Raw genomic sequence first — 15,895 nt, 5'->3', positions numbered from 1 at the left:
CTGAGTAAAAATGAAAGTTTTTAAACTCGTCTTTGAATCTTCAGCTGAATAATTTTTTAAAAAGCTACGTAAATGTCTTGGAGATCACGAAATGAAGGCGTTCACATGTACATTTTAAAATTTTTTTCGAAAAATATTTAGTAAAATTTCAGGTAACATATTTGAAAATTTTCATGTTTACTTTTGCCTTACTATCCGCTTAAAACGAAAATCAACTAATTATGAAAAATGATTAATTATGTATATTGAGCGAATGAGATGGGTTTGACAGAAAATAAATTTATCTGATTTAAATAATAATGAAATTAATGGGTAATGCAAAATGCGTGTCAATTTTATTTTTAATAATGTGCGTGAAAGAATGGAAGGCATGAATTGTAGCAGAAAACTGGGCTTATTTCATCAACGGTGGTAATATACAAAACAATTTAAAAAAGCATGGACTTGATTGTAAAAATTGAAAACAAAGAGACAAAAAAACTCGAGTTCCTAAGATAAGTGAAGCAGTTTTTATGCTATCAATTCTCTATTGTAAAAATGAGCCAGTTGTGTTTTCCCTATATGTTTACATAGACAAACGTGTAAAAAAATACACAAGACAAAATTTTTACACAGGTTTATATAAGTACACGTTTTGATGATCGACGTTCGACGTACGCGCTCATGTTTCAGCCATGCGTTAAATACAGAAATAATCTATATCTATATTCTCTACACTTTAGGGCATTACCTATCATCATCAACAACATTGTAGATCTTAAAAGCAAGTATAAAATGAACAATCCGTTTTTGTTCGCGAGAACCGACGTCGAGCAGAGATTAGAATTTTTATTATTGATTATTATTATTACTACTATTATTAATTATCATTATCATCATTAACTAACCGCTACTGATGCGTATATTGTATATGTTATTTGTAATACTGACAAAGTAATATATTGTAATATGCGATTTTAGCCAGGACGAAAAAAAGAGAGAGAAAATCCAGTAAACACGTAATACCTTGTATAATCCCTATACTCTGGACAAAGTGTGTCAACAATTGCATAAAGTTGAATGAATTTTTACAAAGCAAAGTGATATACAAGATTATGTGATGATAAAGAACGAATAAGGAATTATATAAGGCGTAAAAAAGAAAAACAAATATATGGAAAACAAAAATTACACCAAAAGTACAATCTGTCCGTTATTATCATCATCACATCATTTTTGCACGACTTCCGCCTTGAGTCTCGCTGCCAAGGCTTTGCGGACTTGCAGCACCGACGCGTCGATGATGTTCTGCTGCTGCTGAGCCAACAGCTCGGCCTGGTTCCCGTCGATCGCAGCCTCGGCGACGACCCGCGCCGAGCTCGGACGCGCCGTCCTCGAAGACGAGCCGCCGCCGGCAGCGTGACCGCCGATGTCCGCCGCCGACTCCAGCTTGTGGCTTCTAGCTTGCTTCTTGAGGGCGACGAGCTTGTCGCGCTGAGCTTTCAGGTACTGTTGGCGCTTCTGCAGGTCGATCTTGCTGAGGACGTCCTCCTTCTGACCAAGGGAGTGGCGAATCGTAGTGAACGAAATGACGATAAGAAAATTTATCGCGCTCTATAGGGTGTACTTACCGCGGGCTTGACGTTGATGATCTCCGCCGTGGGGATTCTCGAGGCTGCCGCCGCCGCAGCCGGGGCGATAGCAGCGGTGATCGCGGCACTCGCCGCGGCTATCGTCGCCGCAGGACCGTCGCCGTCTGGACTTTCCAACGACTCCTCTCGGGTCTGCTGCTCTCCATTGAACTCGGTCTCTTGCTCGAGCAAGGGTGACTCGACGCTGCTCGGCTCGTCGCTGGTATTTTTCAATGCCTCCATGAGCAGCGCGCTCTCGTTGCGATATTCCGCGGCGAGACGCTCGTGCTCTTGTCGAACCGCCTCTTCGGCTTTGTCCATGTCCAAATCAGGCGGCGGTGCTACCACGTCCTCCATTTCCTCCTTTTCTGTTTCGTTGCTAGCCGGTGTCCTGGATCACACGCGATTTTCACGCGTTGAAAATCAGAACGTTGAGATTAAAAAAAAAAAAAAAAAAATGTCGAGCGATTGCGAGTCGAAACTTACGGATCGGTACGGAGTAGTTCTTCGATCGGCATATCGTCGTCTTTGCCGGTTTCCTCGTTGGTGAACGACGCCGGAGTCAAGCCGTACTTTTGCTCGATCATCCGCAGCGCTTGCAGCTGAAGCTCCAGATTTTTCTGAATCATCATGCGCTTGAATATCTCGAATTCGTTGGCGGCCCATATCTGCTCGAACAAGCTCTAAAACATGGAAGCGATATTTATAAGCACAAAGAGCCCCTCTGTGCGAGTATCGATTTTTGCAACTATTATATACGCGTACTTGCTGAAACTGGACGCCGATCCTCGAGCTGGTGTTCATGGTGCAGGCTCGCTCGAACTGCTCCGGCGTGATCTCCATGTCCTCCATGTAGCAACCGAGCAGCAGATCGACGAGGTTCTTGTAATCTTGGTAGACCTCTCGATACTCCTGGCAGTCTTGCGTCTCGGGCTCGAATACTGCATTATTGCGAATCGAGTAAATAGCAGCGGAGCTTGTAAAATTAATGAAAACTGCACGCGCGGATCGATTCGTTCGAGCCGAGCGGCTATAGTCGCTCACATCCGCCGCGTATTACGCGCGATCCACACGGTGATAATATCGATACTTACTCAAGGATTTGTCCTCGATGAAGGTGAGCAGCGGGGCCGACCAGATCGGGCCGTGCAAAAAGCCGATGAGCGAGTCGAAGACCCAGGCGATCTCGTCGTCGGGCTCGCTCGTCATCATCATGCTCTCGGCCTTGCCGCTCTCGGACATGATCTGGCTGAAGAGGACGCGAGGCGGCGGCTTGTGACTGCAGCTCGGCAGATGCCGATAATCCTCGGCGTCCGGACGACTGCAGCGACGACGACGGGGCTGATGCTGATGATGCTGCTGATGCCGATGAGGAGCGTCGTCGTGATCGGGCGCAGCGCCAGCGGTGGAGGAAGCTTTCTCGAGCTCGCCGCCACTGCTGCCTGCACTGGCCTGCTGCGAGCTATTGTTGTTGGCGGCTCGGACCGCCGACTGACCCATACGTGCGACGATGTGCCTCGCGTTCTATACACACCTACGCGCGCCGTATTTACCGGTTCGATATTGTTATAGCCGAGCGATTACGCGTTGGCGGCCGCGCGCGAACCTGCCTACGTCGAGTTGTACGATGTTAAATGGAAGCTCGAGGGCGCGTGTCAAGGAGCGAGTCATCGCCTCTGTTCCGCAAGCACTCGCGCGGCCTCGCGACGTCGCGCCGTCCAGCTCTCCGGCCTATAGAGCCTTTGTTGTTTTTTTATTCCTTGCGGCGCTGCCCGCACCGACGACGCCGCGATTGAACGCTCGCTTAGTACAATGCCACCTACGCCTCGAGCGTAGATTTTTTTGCCGTCACCAGTGGCAACCGACGGTGCCGCAGTGGCCACAACACGATGCTTATAGCAACACGTATGTACTACGCGCGGTAATCGGTATTATGTACTCGGACGCGCGCCTGATCGCGCACCTCCGTAACACAGCTGCGCCGCTGCTCTACGATACTTATTTTTTTATATTTTATATATGTGTCGCACGCGTAGTCGCGCTGCGCGATGAATGAAGTGAATGCCTTCCGAGTCGGCGGTGTAGTCGTCGCTGTGTGCAGTTACATTTCGAGCTTGATAGAGTCACTGTTCCGAAGCACGAAAGCATGAAAGCACGACGAGTCGCCCGCAAGCTCGGCGCGTTACACGCGGCTCTGTGTAGCTCGCGCTCTTATTATTGATTACGAGGATGGTATCTTGAGCCAGCTGCAGCGGCAGTAGTAGCAAGCGTATATGTGTTTGCAGCTGCATGTGGTCTATTTTTTTTTTCGAGTGCCACTGCGGATGACGTGTTCTTGCTCTCTTAACCCTCCTCCCCCGAGTTTGGAGTGCCGCGCGCGAGCCGAGAGCTCGCCAATTGTATAGAGCACGCGCACACACACACACACACATGCCATGTGTACAACCTGCACACTAAGCGTCTGGCTAGCTCAATTATAAAGGATTATTTGTGCAAGGTATAAGATGTGACGAGCGGCCCTTCGTGGGCGAGCTAATTATGTCGCGCTCGTAGGCCGGAGTTCTTAAATTACTGCTTTTACCGAGTATATGGCCGATTCTCCGTGAAGTCGAATTGCTAAAAAAAAATTGTTTTTCCGCAAATATGAAAAACTTGTTGTTTCCGATGTCAGATTTGTCCCGAAAATTTTTAGAATAATTGGGGCTTTCTGTGACGGGTCCGGCTATTCAGGGGAATTTGGTGGACGAAAATATTTTCGTACACGAAAATTTTATGAAAACTCATGTATTCAACAATTTTCGGATATGAAAATTTGGATTTTCCGGGATAAGTTCATCGACGTAATTTTCCGGGCATTTTGGTACACGATGCACGAACAAAATTTTCCAAAACAATTATTTTATCTATCAACAATTTCGTGGACGAAATCTCGAAATTTCTACAACGAGTTTATTAACAAAATTTTCAGGAAAATTTTCGTGTACGACACGGAAGGTCCCCGAAGATACAACACGTACAATCTAAATATTCTCAGGTTCACTTATAAAAATAAACTTTTTTCTTCTGTCTTGATCGATCTTCCTGAAAATCGATGAATACCACTTCGAAAATCCTGTCTTCGATGGTTCCTAAAGTCACTAATCAATACGTTTCATTTTATCTCGATGACAATTGAAGAAATTCACACTGAACAAAAAAAAATGAACAATCGCAATCGAATAAAAGCTGAAAAGAGCACCTATCGTTCAATATAACACCGTGCCTAACGAGATAAGTCCACCTTTGCGAGCTCCAAAATGCGATTAAGAGTCTGGATTGATTTGAAAATGGAAAAAAATGATATTCCAACATACAAATGGCTCTCACACTCTTCGAATGTTGTGAATTTCACTATACGATTGGTACATTTGATACGCGAGGGGCCATTTTCGCGATTTTCAGTGTGGCCTTTTTTCGTTGCAAGATTTGAGATCTAACACCAGTATAACGTTAAATGAGCTATTTTATCAATGAAAAATCATTACATGAGGTTTTGATCACAAACTAAGCGAAATTATCAATATTGAAAAAAGTGTGACCGCTAAAAGTGGACTTATCTGCTAAGCGGGGAAAGGGCTAACGAGATAAGTCCATATTTTTTGCTCCGTATCATCACTATGATGCGTCTTTCAATTTCACAAGTACATAGTTCAAAAGATACCTCATAATAGGTAAAAATGTCATAGATACAGATCTTTAGTCGTCCGCGTCTAGCTAGGCCTTCGTGCGCAACTTAAAACGCGTTTTTCTCGAAAACACGAAAAATGGAGTTATCTCGTTAGGCCTTTCCACCACAGATATATTTGAGCAATTCTAGACAAAATCATTCGTTTATTAACTTTCGTATATTTCTCTATAGGTTTGACGGAATAAATTAACTCATCTCGATCTGCGTTCCAAGCGACTCCTAACGTCTTATGAATCATTATTACCATCTCTCTCATTCAAATCTCGCAAAGCTCTGTCCGAATTAGACGCCCATTTTCTAATATCGAATCCACCTTTTTTCAAAATTCCGATTACAGCAGGCCCTCCGTATTCGCGGTAGTTAGGTTCCTAAAAAACACCGCGAATACGGAATCCGCGAATAATTGAAAAAAAATAATAATACATGTAATAATAATAATGTCGAATAACAAAAATATTCAATAATTGAAAGTATTTATTTTATTGGCATTTTTCAAAATATTCCGTAATGCGGGATTGTTTTATTCGCCGAACCATGTCTGTGTGCAACTTTTTATAAGGATTTAATGCCATCGTTTAAAAAATGTAAACAACAAATGCAAAAGTTAACTAAAAAGTTGTGTTTGGCATCAGGTAAACACCGCGAATATAGAATTCGCGTATACTGAATCCGCGAATACGGAGGGCCTACTGTACTTCGTCTCGTAAAATTAAAAGCTCTTCGATTGTGTTCGCGCCTGAAATAAAATCATCGACGTAGAAATCAAGCAACAACGTAGGCCGATCCTACTGAAAAACTTTCCTTTTCGTCTTTCGCAAGCTCATGCAGCGTCCTTATCGCCAAAAACGGAGCTGAGGACACACCGAATGTCACTGTGTTTAACTGAAACACTTGCGTTTTTCCATTTATTTGCCAAAATATACGCTGAAATTTACGATGATCTGCATGAACCCAGATCTGTCTGTACATCTTAACAATATCGGCCGTTAACGCATATTTGTGAGTACGAAACCGAATAAGGTGATCAAAAAGCTTTGCTTGTATTGTCGGGCCAGTTATTAGTGAATTATTTAACGAGATTCCTAAGTTCGTCTTAGCCGAAGCATCAAATACTACTCTAACCTTAGTTGTTGTACTTGACATTTTCACGACAGAATGATCTAACTTATAAAAAAGAGATGGACCTAAAAGTGAAGCCAATCTATTCGGCCTCTGATTGGTCGACTGACTTTTGACTCGAGTCGAAACGTAATAAAGTGACATCTACGGTCATAATAGCAACTTTTTCGAAACTGACTGAAAGATGTACGCACGCGAAGCGCGCCTGAAAGTTGCTAACCTCAAAACACAAATAAAAAAATTGATACGCGCGGAGCGCGTCTTAAACGTCTAGTGAGGTAAATAATAACCAGCTGTTGAATCATCATTTATCGGTGTCATGTGGCTTTTTTGAATTTACTCATCCATTACCTCTGTATACGCTAACTGCAACGAATGATCCGAACTGAACTTTTTCTGTAAGCTCACCCAGTTGAAAAAAATTGCGTGGATATCCACGTGGAATATCCACGCTGATTCCATGTGGATCATACAGGGATTCCTTGAGGATGAGACATTGATTCCACGTGGATCGAACATGGATCATATAAAGAGTCCACGTACGTAAACCACGGGGATTTGCACGGAAATCCTCGTTGATTTTCGATCGATCCACGGGGATTTTCGCGCAAATCCTCGTTGATTTTCGCCACATCCACGAGGATTGAAAAAAAATCAGCATGGATCAGTCGAAAATCCGTGGTGATTCGCCGCAAATCTCCGCGGATGTTTCGAGCGCGTGTTCGCGAACAAGTTCCACATCCACGAGGATTGAAAAAAAATCAGCATGGATCAGTCGAAAATCCGTGGTGATTCGCCGCAAATCTCCGCGGATGTTTCGAGCGCGTGCTCGCGAACAAGTTCCACATCCACGAGGATTGAAAAAAAATCGGCGTGGATCAGTCGAATATCCGTGGGGATTGCATTTTTTTCAGCCCATGATCGATCCACGAGGAATCCCTGTATGATCCACGTGGAATCCCTGTACGATCCACGTGGAATCCCTGTATGGTCCACGAGGATTAGTAATCCTCGTGGATTTCCACGTGGATATCCATGCAATTTTTTTCAACTGGGCATAAATCATTGAAATGCTAGAGCTCTAGATTACCCCAAATCAACGCCTTTACGAAATGGCAATTTTACAACATAACGCCCGGAATTTTCTCGATACGTATTATTAATATAGTGTGTTTCGCAATCGTGAGTCTCCTTACTATCATCACTATCCGAGTCATTTTCTAATTTCCAAAATTTTTCCGTTAAGTTCTCTAACTTCGAGACGTGACACACGGCTTCCTTGCAATTCGACATTCCTCCTGCGACAACCCATCCAAGCCGAGTTTTTTGTAATACCAAATCATCGTTATTTTGATTTAAATTAATTTGACCAATTGAAAACATAGATAATGTTGCACCTGAACCAATTAACAGATCAACCTCTCCTGGTATATGAAACTGCGGATCGGCTAATTTTATATTATTTGGTATATTCATTGATTCTCGCAAGAAAACTTCATCAGGAACACGATTAGTAATTTTAGACATAACTAAACTAGTTAACGTTTTACTGAAATCGCCATGAATCGAATTAAATGTACATTGTACTATTCCTAAGGATTTAGTTTTCAAATTGTTCATAGCTTCCACCGAAAACGAGCATGGATGAGGCTTCAAAGAGAGTTTATTAACGAGCTTTTCTGTAATAAAATTTGCGTCGAACAAGTGTCCAGTAAAGCCCGACAACTTATGAAATTCCCTTTAGGATCTTTGAAACGCAACTGTGCTGTTAACATTAATTGAGACTGCAGCGATTCAAATTCAAGCTTGTGATTCTCCGAATATAGTCATAATGGATTCTTAGCTTTCGATTTCTCTGGAGGTTGACTGACGTCGCGATGTAAGAGAGTGTTGTGAAATTTCGCGCACTTCTTGCATTTGAAATACGAACCCTCGCCATTGTGCCTCGATAAACAATTTCGACAAACACCAGCTTTTTTAACAATTTCCCACCTTTGCTGAATTTTAGCTACTCTAAAAGCATGACAACGGTATAAAGAGTGTTTTTCTTTATCCAAGCTAGACAATTTTCAGATAAGTCAGATAATAAAACTCTCGCCCCCTTGTCAGACTTGCTACGTTTATTTGCACCGGACTCTGTACATGGCAATGAACGCTTTTGACCGCTCTCTTTAACACTTGATTGACCGATGGCATTTTGTTCGATCGTGAATAACCTAAATGCTGCTTCGGATATAAAGGTATACAGTTCCTTCAGAATCGGTATTTGATCCAATGCTAATGTTTCTTCGCATTTCGATCGAATATCATTAGGCAAAGCGCGTTCTAAAATACGTATTAATAAATTTTCATCGAGCTTTATATCTAATGTCGCGAGCATGTTCACGTGCTGACGCATTTCGTCAGTCAGCTTGGTTAGACTCCGACGAGAACTTTCGAGAACGGGCTGTAAATTCAAAATTGCATCCAAGTGTTTTACCATCAAAATTCGTTTATGATCGTACGCGTCCAATAACAATTGCCAAGCAGAATCATAATTTTCCTCGCTAACGTTATCAATCGAAATTTTTTGTAATGCGTCACCCGGTAAACAATTTTGTAGGTACAGGAATTATTGCAATTTTGAAATGTCATTCGTGCCAACCATTGCTGTAAACGAATTTTTAATTGATAGCCATTCCGTGACGTCTCCGTCAAATTTAGGTAAATCCGCTACTGTCAATTTTAATCTGTGCGTCTTGTCCCCCGAGACTATTGAAGTAGCATTCAAGGAATTTTGTATCGTTGAAGAACTGGGGAACAACAATTCGCACTTCCCGATAAGATTGTAATATCGTGTTTGTATTGGCTCAAAATCTGCTATATTTTCTTCACCCGGCCCGTCAAGGATTGCAAGCTCATCGTGCGATTCCTCATATGATTCAAATAAGATTTTTACCCGGTCAAAACGTGCTTTCGCGGACGCAAGTTCCGTATGACTTAATGGCTCGCTCTGATCGGTATGAACGTTCACAATCCTTTCTAACTGAGTGATTTGTCCTTTCAGAGATATTCTTTTTTGGTTAATCGTTTTAATTCGCGATGCCATTGCTAATGCATGAAATTTTTATCACAGAGAACACACGAATTTCACAGCAAGCAAGAAAAAATATTGATAACTAATTAAGTTTTTCAAATGCTTTATTCGATGGCAAATGATAATTGAAGCTAAAAAAACAACGGACTAGAAGGCATATATAAGGTTATACTTAACGAACTGCACGAAACGTCAAAAGTTTTTTTTAAATTGTACTTAAATTTTTACTGGTTATGAACCGCCGGACTTGGGCAGCGCGGTAAACGGAGTGGTTAAGATGGAGATTGGGATGAGATGTGAGAAAAGTCGTCGTTGTCGATTGTAGAGTTGGCGTGGTCGTAACATTCGTTGTGAAGCGTAGTGGTATGAAGTGGTATCCTGGTCGAGGCACCAAAAAATGTTGTGGCGAGATCGTCAATAGGTTGATAGATCCCGAAATTGTTCCGAAAAGACACAATTGATTTTCGTGAAAAAAATCGTATTCAAAAAACTCACGTTTATTTTTGGGAAAAAATACAACATTGCTCAATTGAGAGCACTCTTTAAATCAAATTTATGATTTAATGTAATCAATGAGATTAATATAACAAAGAAAGAGAGAGCGATGAGCGTAGCTCCTCTTCTTTGCCCGGTTACCTGGAGAATGAATTTATTGATCATTACTCCGAACGACAAGACAACGGTTGCTATGCAGCCTTCGTTTTTTTTTAAAAATATATTTGTTCGATGTATATCGAACAAAATGTATTCAACCTTTGAAGCGAGTGTTTAGCTTGTGGCAAATGTCATTTCATATTCTTCCACATAGCAAGCAAGTGTATAGCTTGTGCGAAAATGTCGAATAATTTTACTCCACCTCAGGAGCAACGCAAATTCTCTTTCGTACCACAAATGAATGTACTCGACCATTAAAGCGACTTCTTAGATTGTGGCAAATGTCATATCCTATTCTTTAACATTAAGAGCAAGTGTACAGCTTGTTCGAAAATGTCGGATAATTTTACGCCCCCTCAGGAGCAACTCAATTTCTCTTTCATACCTTAAGTGAATGTACTCGAACTTTGGAGCGAGTGTTTAGCTTGTGGCAAATGTCATTTCATATTCTTCCGCATTGCGAGCAAGATTATAGCTCGATCAAAAAGTCGAAAAATTTTACTCCGTAGTAGCAACTTAATTTCACTTTGGAATACCTTGAAAAAGCTTTCTCCACCTACAGCGAAAGTTAGGAGCACGTGGCGAATGTCATTTTATAAAACTCCATATTACGGGCAAGTGTATAGCTTGTTCAAAATGTCGAGACAATTTGGGTAACGTAATGAGAAACTCTATTTCCCTTTCATACTTTAATTGAGTATACTCGACCTTTAGAGCGAGTGTCTCGCTTGTGACAAATGTCATTCCGTATTCTTCCACAGTGCGAGCAAGATTATAGCTCGATCGAAAAGTCGAAAAATTTTACTCCGTAGTAGCAACTTAATTTCACTTTGGAATACCTCGAAAAAGCTTTCTCCACCTACGGCGAAAGTTAGGAGCACGTGGCGAATGTCATTTTATAAAACTCCACATTACGGGCAAGTGTATAGCTTGTTCAAAATGTCGAGACAATTTGGGTAACGTAATGAGAAACTCTATTTCCCTTTCATACTTTAATTGAGTATACTCGACCTTTAGAGCGAGTGTCTCGCTTGTGACAAATGTCATTTCGTATTCTTCCACAGTGCGAGCAAGATTATAGCTCGATCGAAAAGTCGAAAAATTTTACTCCGTAGTAGCAACTTAATTTCACTTTGGAATACCTCGAAAAAGCTTTCTCCACCTACGGCGAAAGTTAGGAGCACGTGGCGAATGTCATTTTATAAAACTCCACATTACGGGCAAGTGTATAGCTTGTTCAAAATGTCGAGACAATTTGGGTAACGTAATGAGAAACTCTATTTCCCTTTCATACTTTAATTGAGTATACTCGACCTTTAGAGCGAGTGTCTCGCTTGTGACAAATGTCATTTCGTATTCTTCCACAGTGCGAGCAAGATTATAGCTCGATCGAAAAGTCGAAAAATTTTACTCCGTAGTAGCAACTTAATTTCACTTTGGAATACCTCGAAAAAGCTTTCTCCACCTACGGCGAAAGTTAGGAGCACGTGGCGAATGTCATTTTATAAAACTCCACATTACGGGCAAGTGTATAGCTTGTTCAAAATGTCGAGACAATTTGGGTAACGTAATGAGAAACTCTATTTCCCTTTCATACTTTAATTGAGTATACTCGACCTTTAGAGCGAGTGTCTCGCTTGTGACAAATGTCATTTCGTATTCTTCCACAGTGCGAGCAAGATTATAGCTCGATCGAAAAGTCGAAAAATTTTACTCCGTAGTAGCAACTTAATTTCACTTTGGAATACCTCGAAAAAGCTTTCTCCACCTACGGCGAAAGTTAGGAGCACGTGGCGAATGTCATTTTATAAAACTCCACATTACGGGCAAGTGTATAGCTTGTTCAAAATGTCGAGACAATTTGGGTAACGTAATGAGAAACTCTATTTCCCTTTCATACTTTAATTGAGTATACTCGACCTTTAGAGCGAGTGTCTCGCTTGTGACAAATGTCATTTCGTATTCTTCCACAGTGCGAGCAAGATTATAGCTCGATCGAAAAGTCGAAAAATTTTACTCCGTAGTAGCAACTTAATTTCACTTTGGAATACCTCGAAAAAGCTTTCTCCACCTACGGCGAAAGTTAGGAGCACGTGGCGAATGTCATTTTATAAAACTCCACATTACGGGCAAGTGTATAGCTTGTTCAAAATGTCGAGACAATTTGGGTAACGTAATGAGAAACTCTATTTCCCTTTCATACTTTAATTGAGTATACTCGACCTTTAGAGCGAGTGTCTCGCTTGTGACAAATGTCATTTCGTATTCTTCCACAGTGCGAGCAAGATTATAGCTCGATCGAAAAGTCGAAAAATTTTACTCCGTAGTAGCAACTTAATTTCACTTTGGAATACCTCGAAAAAGCTTTCTCCACCTACGGCGAAAGTTAGGAGCACGTGGCGAATGTCATTTTATAAAACTCCACATTACGGGCAAGTGTATAGCTTGTTCAAAATGTCGAGACAATTTGGGTAACGTAATGAGAAACTCTATTTCCCTTTCATACTTTAATTGAGTATACTCGACCTTTAGAGCGAGTGTCTCGCTTGTGACAAATGTCATTTCGTATTCTTCCACAGTGCGAGCAAGATTATAGCTCGATCGAAAAGTCGAAAAATTTTACTCCGTAGTAGCAACTTAATTTCACTTTGGAATACCTCGAAAAAGCTTTCTCCACCTACGGCGAAAGTTAGGAGCACGTGGCGAATGTCATTTTATAAAACTCCACATTACGGGCAAGTGTATAGCTTGTTCAAAATGTCGAGACAATTTGGGTAACGTAATGAGAAACTCTATTTCCCTTTCATACTTTAATTGAGTATACTCGACCTTTAGAGCGAGTGTCTCGCTTGTGACAAATGTCATTTCGTATTCTTCCACAGTGCGAGCAAGATTATAGCTCGATCGAAAAGTCGAAAAATTTTACTCCGTAGTAGCAACTTAATTTCACTTTGGAATACCTCGAAAAAGCTTTCTCCACCTACGGCGAAAGTTAGGAGCACGTGGCGAATGTCATTTTATAAAACTCCACATTACGGGCAAGTGTATAGCTTGTTCAAAATGTCGAGACAATTTGGGTAACGTAATGAGAAACTCTATTTCCCTTTCATACTTTAATTGAGTATACTCGACCTTTAGAGCGAGTGTCTCGCTTGTGACAAATGTCATTTCGTATTCTTCCACAGTGCGAGCAAGATTATAGCTCGATCGAAAAGTCGAAAAATTTTACTCCGTAGTAGCAACTTAATTTCACTTTGGAATACCTCGAAAAAGCTTTCTCCACCTACGGCGAAAGTTAGGAGCACGTGGCGAATGTCATTTTATAAAACTCCACATTACGGGCAAGTGTATAGCTTGTTCAAAATGTCGAGACAATTTGGGTAACGTGATGAGAAACTCTATTTCCCTTTCATACTTTAATTGAGTATACTCGACCTTTAGAGCGAGTGTCTCGCTTGTGACAAATGTCATTTCGTATTCTTCCACAGTGCGAGCAAGATTATAGCTCGATCGAAAAGTCGAAAAATTTTACTTATCCGTAGTAGCAACTTAATTTCATCTTGGAAAACCTTGAAAAAGCTTTCTCCACCTACGGCGAAAGTTAGGAGCACGTGGCGAATGTCATTTTATAAAACTCCACATTACGGGCAAGTTTATAGCTTGTTCAAAATGTCGAGAAAATTTACGCCACGTAATGAGAAACTCTATTTCACTTTCATACCTCAAATGTGTGTACTGAGCTCTTGATGCGAGTTTGTAGCTTGTGACAAATGTCATTTCGTATTCTTCCACAGTGCGAGCAAGAGTATAGCTCGATCGTAAAGTCGAAAAATTTTACTTATCCGTAGTAGCAACTTAATTTCATCTTCGAATACCTTGAAAAAGCTTTCTCCACCTACGGCGAAAGTTAGGAGCACGTGGCGAATGTCATTTTATAAAACTTCACATTACGAGCAAGTGTATAGCTCGTTCAAAAAGTCGAGAAAATTTACGCCACGTAATGAGAAACTCTATTTCACTTTCATACCTCAAATGTGTGTACTGAGCTCTTGATGCGAGTTTGTAGCTTGTGACAAATGTCATCTCATATCTCTGTACATTACGAACGAGTGTATAGCTCGTTTGGCAGGTCGAAAAATGATACGCCACCCAATGAGAAATTCTATTTCACTTTCATTTCTTCTATGAGTGTACTCGACCTCTGGAGCGAGTGTGTAGCTCGTGTCAAATGTCATTTCATATTACTTTACTTTACGAGCAAGTGCATAGCTCGTTGGAAAAGTCGAAAAATTCGACGCACCTAATGAGAAACTCTATTTTACTTTCATACCTTAAATGAGTTTACTCGACCTCTGGAGCGTGGGTATAGCTTGTGACAAATGTCATTTAATATTACTATCCACTAGGAGCAAGTTCATAGTTTGTTTAAAAATGTCGAATAATTTTACTCCACCGCAGGAGCAACTGAATTCCACTTATAAATACCTTGAAATAGTCTTCTCCACCTACGGCGAAAGTGATCTTTTTGCCATGGTTCTTTTCCTTCAGCACTGTTGAAATATTCTTGTTAACGTTAACATTTTGATTCGCAGTACCGACATGTAAATGTGGCTATTTTCAATTCCAGGGAGAAGTTTTTTTGTAATGAAGTAATCCATAAATATTACTCTTTTTAAAATATTTGAAAAACGAGTCATTCATTCAGATTACTCTTTTTAGAAAAGACTACTCTTTGCAGAAGAGTATTGAGCGCAGATAATTATTTTTTCCAAAAATGGATTGATTGGATTTCTTGAGTTTAGTGCTGCCGTGCATCAAGTGCTTTCAATCTATGTCTGATAGCCTTCCCATCACTATTGTGACCACGGCCGTTGCGGCAATAACACAATCTTTTTTTTACAATAATTTACGTATGATTAATTCTGTGATTTTAGATAATGTAAGCTTCGATTAAATCGCATCTGCCACATCCCATTTCTTTATTGTTCATATCCTCGGTTGCCTCATTTTCTCTGCAGGCAATCGACGAGCATCCTGTTGTCGTAGCGTACCGCCCGTCTCAGCGGCGTATCGCCGAAGACGTCTTGGACGTCGACTCGCACCGGACGATATCTCTTTTCATTTGAAGTCTCGGACTCAAACGTCGAGACGCCAGCGAACGCGACGCAACCCCCACCACTTGACAGCGCAGAAATTGCGGCTTCAACTTTGTACAATTTTATTATTGTTAAGATTTCGAGAGATCAAAATTATTATTATGTCATTGTAAAATATAAGTATTTAAGAATGTAACCACGTTGGTTTGATTCATTAATTGTTAATAACAACGAAGTAATGATTTTTTGAAAAAAAAACCTATTTTCGTTAAAAAAGCACTTATGCAAGTTTATTTTTTTTTAAAAATCTGCGTTTCAATGTCAGCTATTGAACAAAAAAAGAATTATCTGGCTAACTATTATAATTGACGCTCTGCGTCTATTTGTTCATAACATAAAAAGTACCGAATTTTCATCGCATTATTTAACGTATGTTTTTTCGATTTTCCGTCTTAAACTTTTTACTACGTATAAGTACAAGTCTTAAACTTTCATTTGCGCTTCGAACGGACTCGCTATTGTTGCTAACAATCGAGATATCGCCTAGGACCTAGGGAGTGTTTTTATAAACAAATGACTGTTTCTCGAAAACTATAAGTCCGATTTCAACTTT

At 40.9% G+C, this 15,895-nt stretch overlaps 1 protein-coding gene across 1 annotated transcript; it reads right to left on the bottom strand.

Annotated features, from left to right (window-relative positions):
• Positions 1-601: 601 nt before the first annotated feature.
• Positions 602-3,394, bottom strand: LOC106652302 (cilia- and flagella-associated protein 36). Its single transcript, XM_014371179.2, has 5 exons — positions 2,705-3,394; positions 2,376-2,551; positions 2,097-2,293; positions 1,611-2,001; positions 602-1,533 (listed from the first exon to the last, which is right to left on the bottom strand). Exons 1-5 carry the CDS (start codon positions 3,108-3,110, stop codon positions 1,210-1,212), a joined length of 1,494 nt encoding a protein of 497 aa, XP_014226665.2. The 5' UTR covers positions 3,111-3,394; the 3' UTR covers positions 602-1,209.
• Positions 3,395-15,895: the final 12,501 nt, after the last annotated feature.

The sequence above is a fragment of the Trichogramma pretiosum genome, unplaced genomic scaffold (assembly GCF_000599845.2).
Source record: "Trichogramma pretiosum strain Unisexual culture from Peru unplaced genomic scaffold, Tpre_2.0 scaffold31, whole genome shotgun sequence".
Taxonomy (NCBI): Eukaryota; Metazoa; Arthropoda; class Insecta; order Hymenoptera; family Trichogrammatidae; genus Trichogramma; species Trichogramma pretiosum.
The sequence above is the reverse complement of the archived record's forward strand: the minus strand, read 5'-3'. Positions and strand labels throughout refer to the sequence as shown.

Coding starts and splice junctions, on each gene's coding strand:
- LOC106652302 (XM_014371179.2), bottom strand. CDS start 3,110: ATGGGTCAGTCGGCGGTCCGAGCCGCCAACAACAATAGCTCGCAGCAG. Junction 2,552..2,704: donor CATCGAGGACAAATCCTTGA/GTAAGTATCGAT, acceptor GCAATAATGCAG/TATTCGAGCCCGAGACGCAA. Junction 2,294..2,375: donor TCGGCGTCCAGTTTCAGCAA/GTACGCGTATAT, acceptor TCCATGTTTTAG/AGCTTGTTCGAGCAGATATG.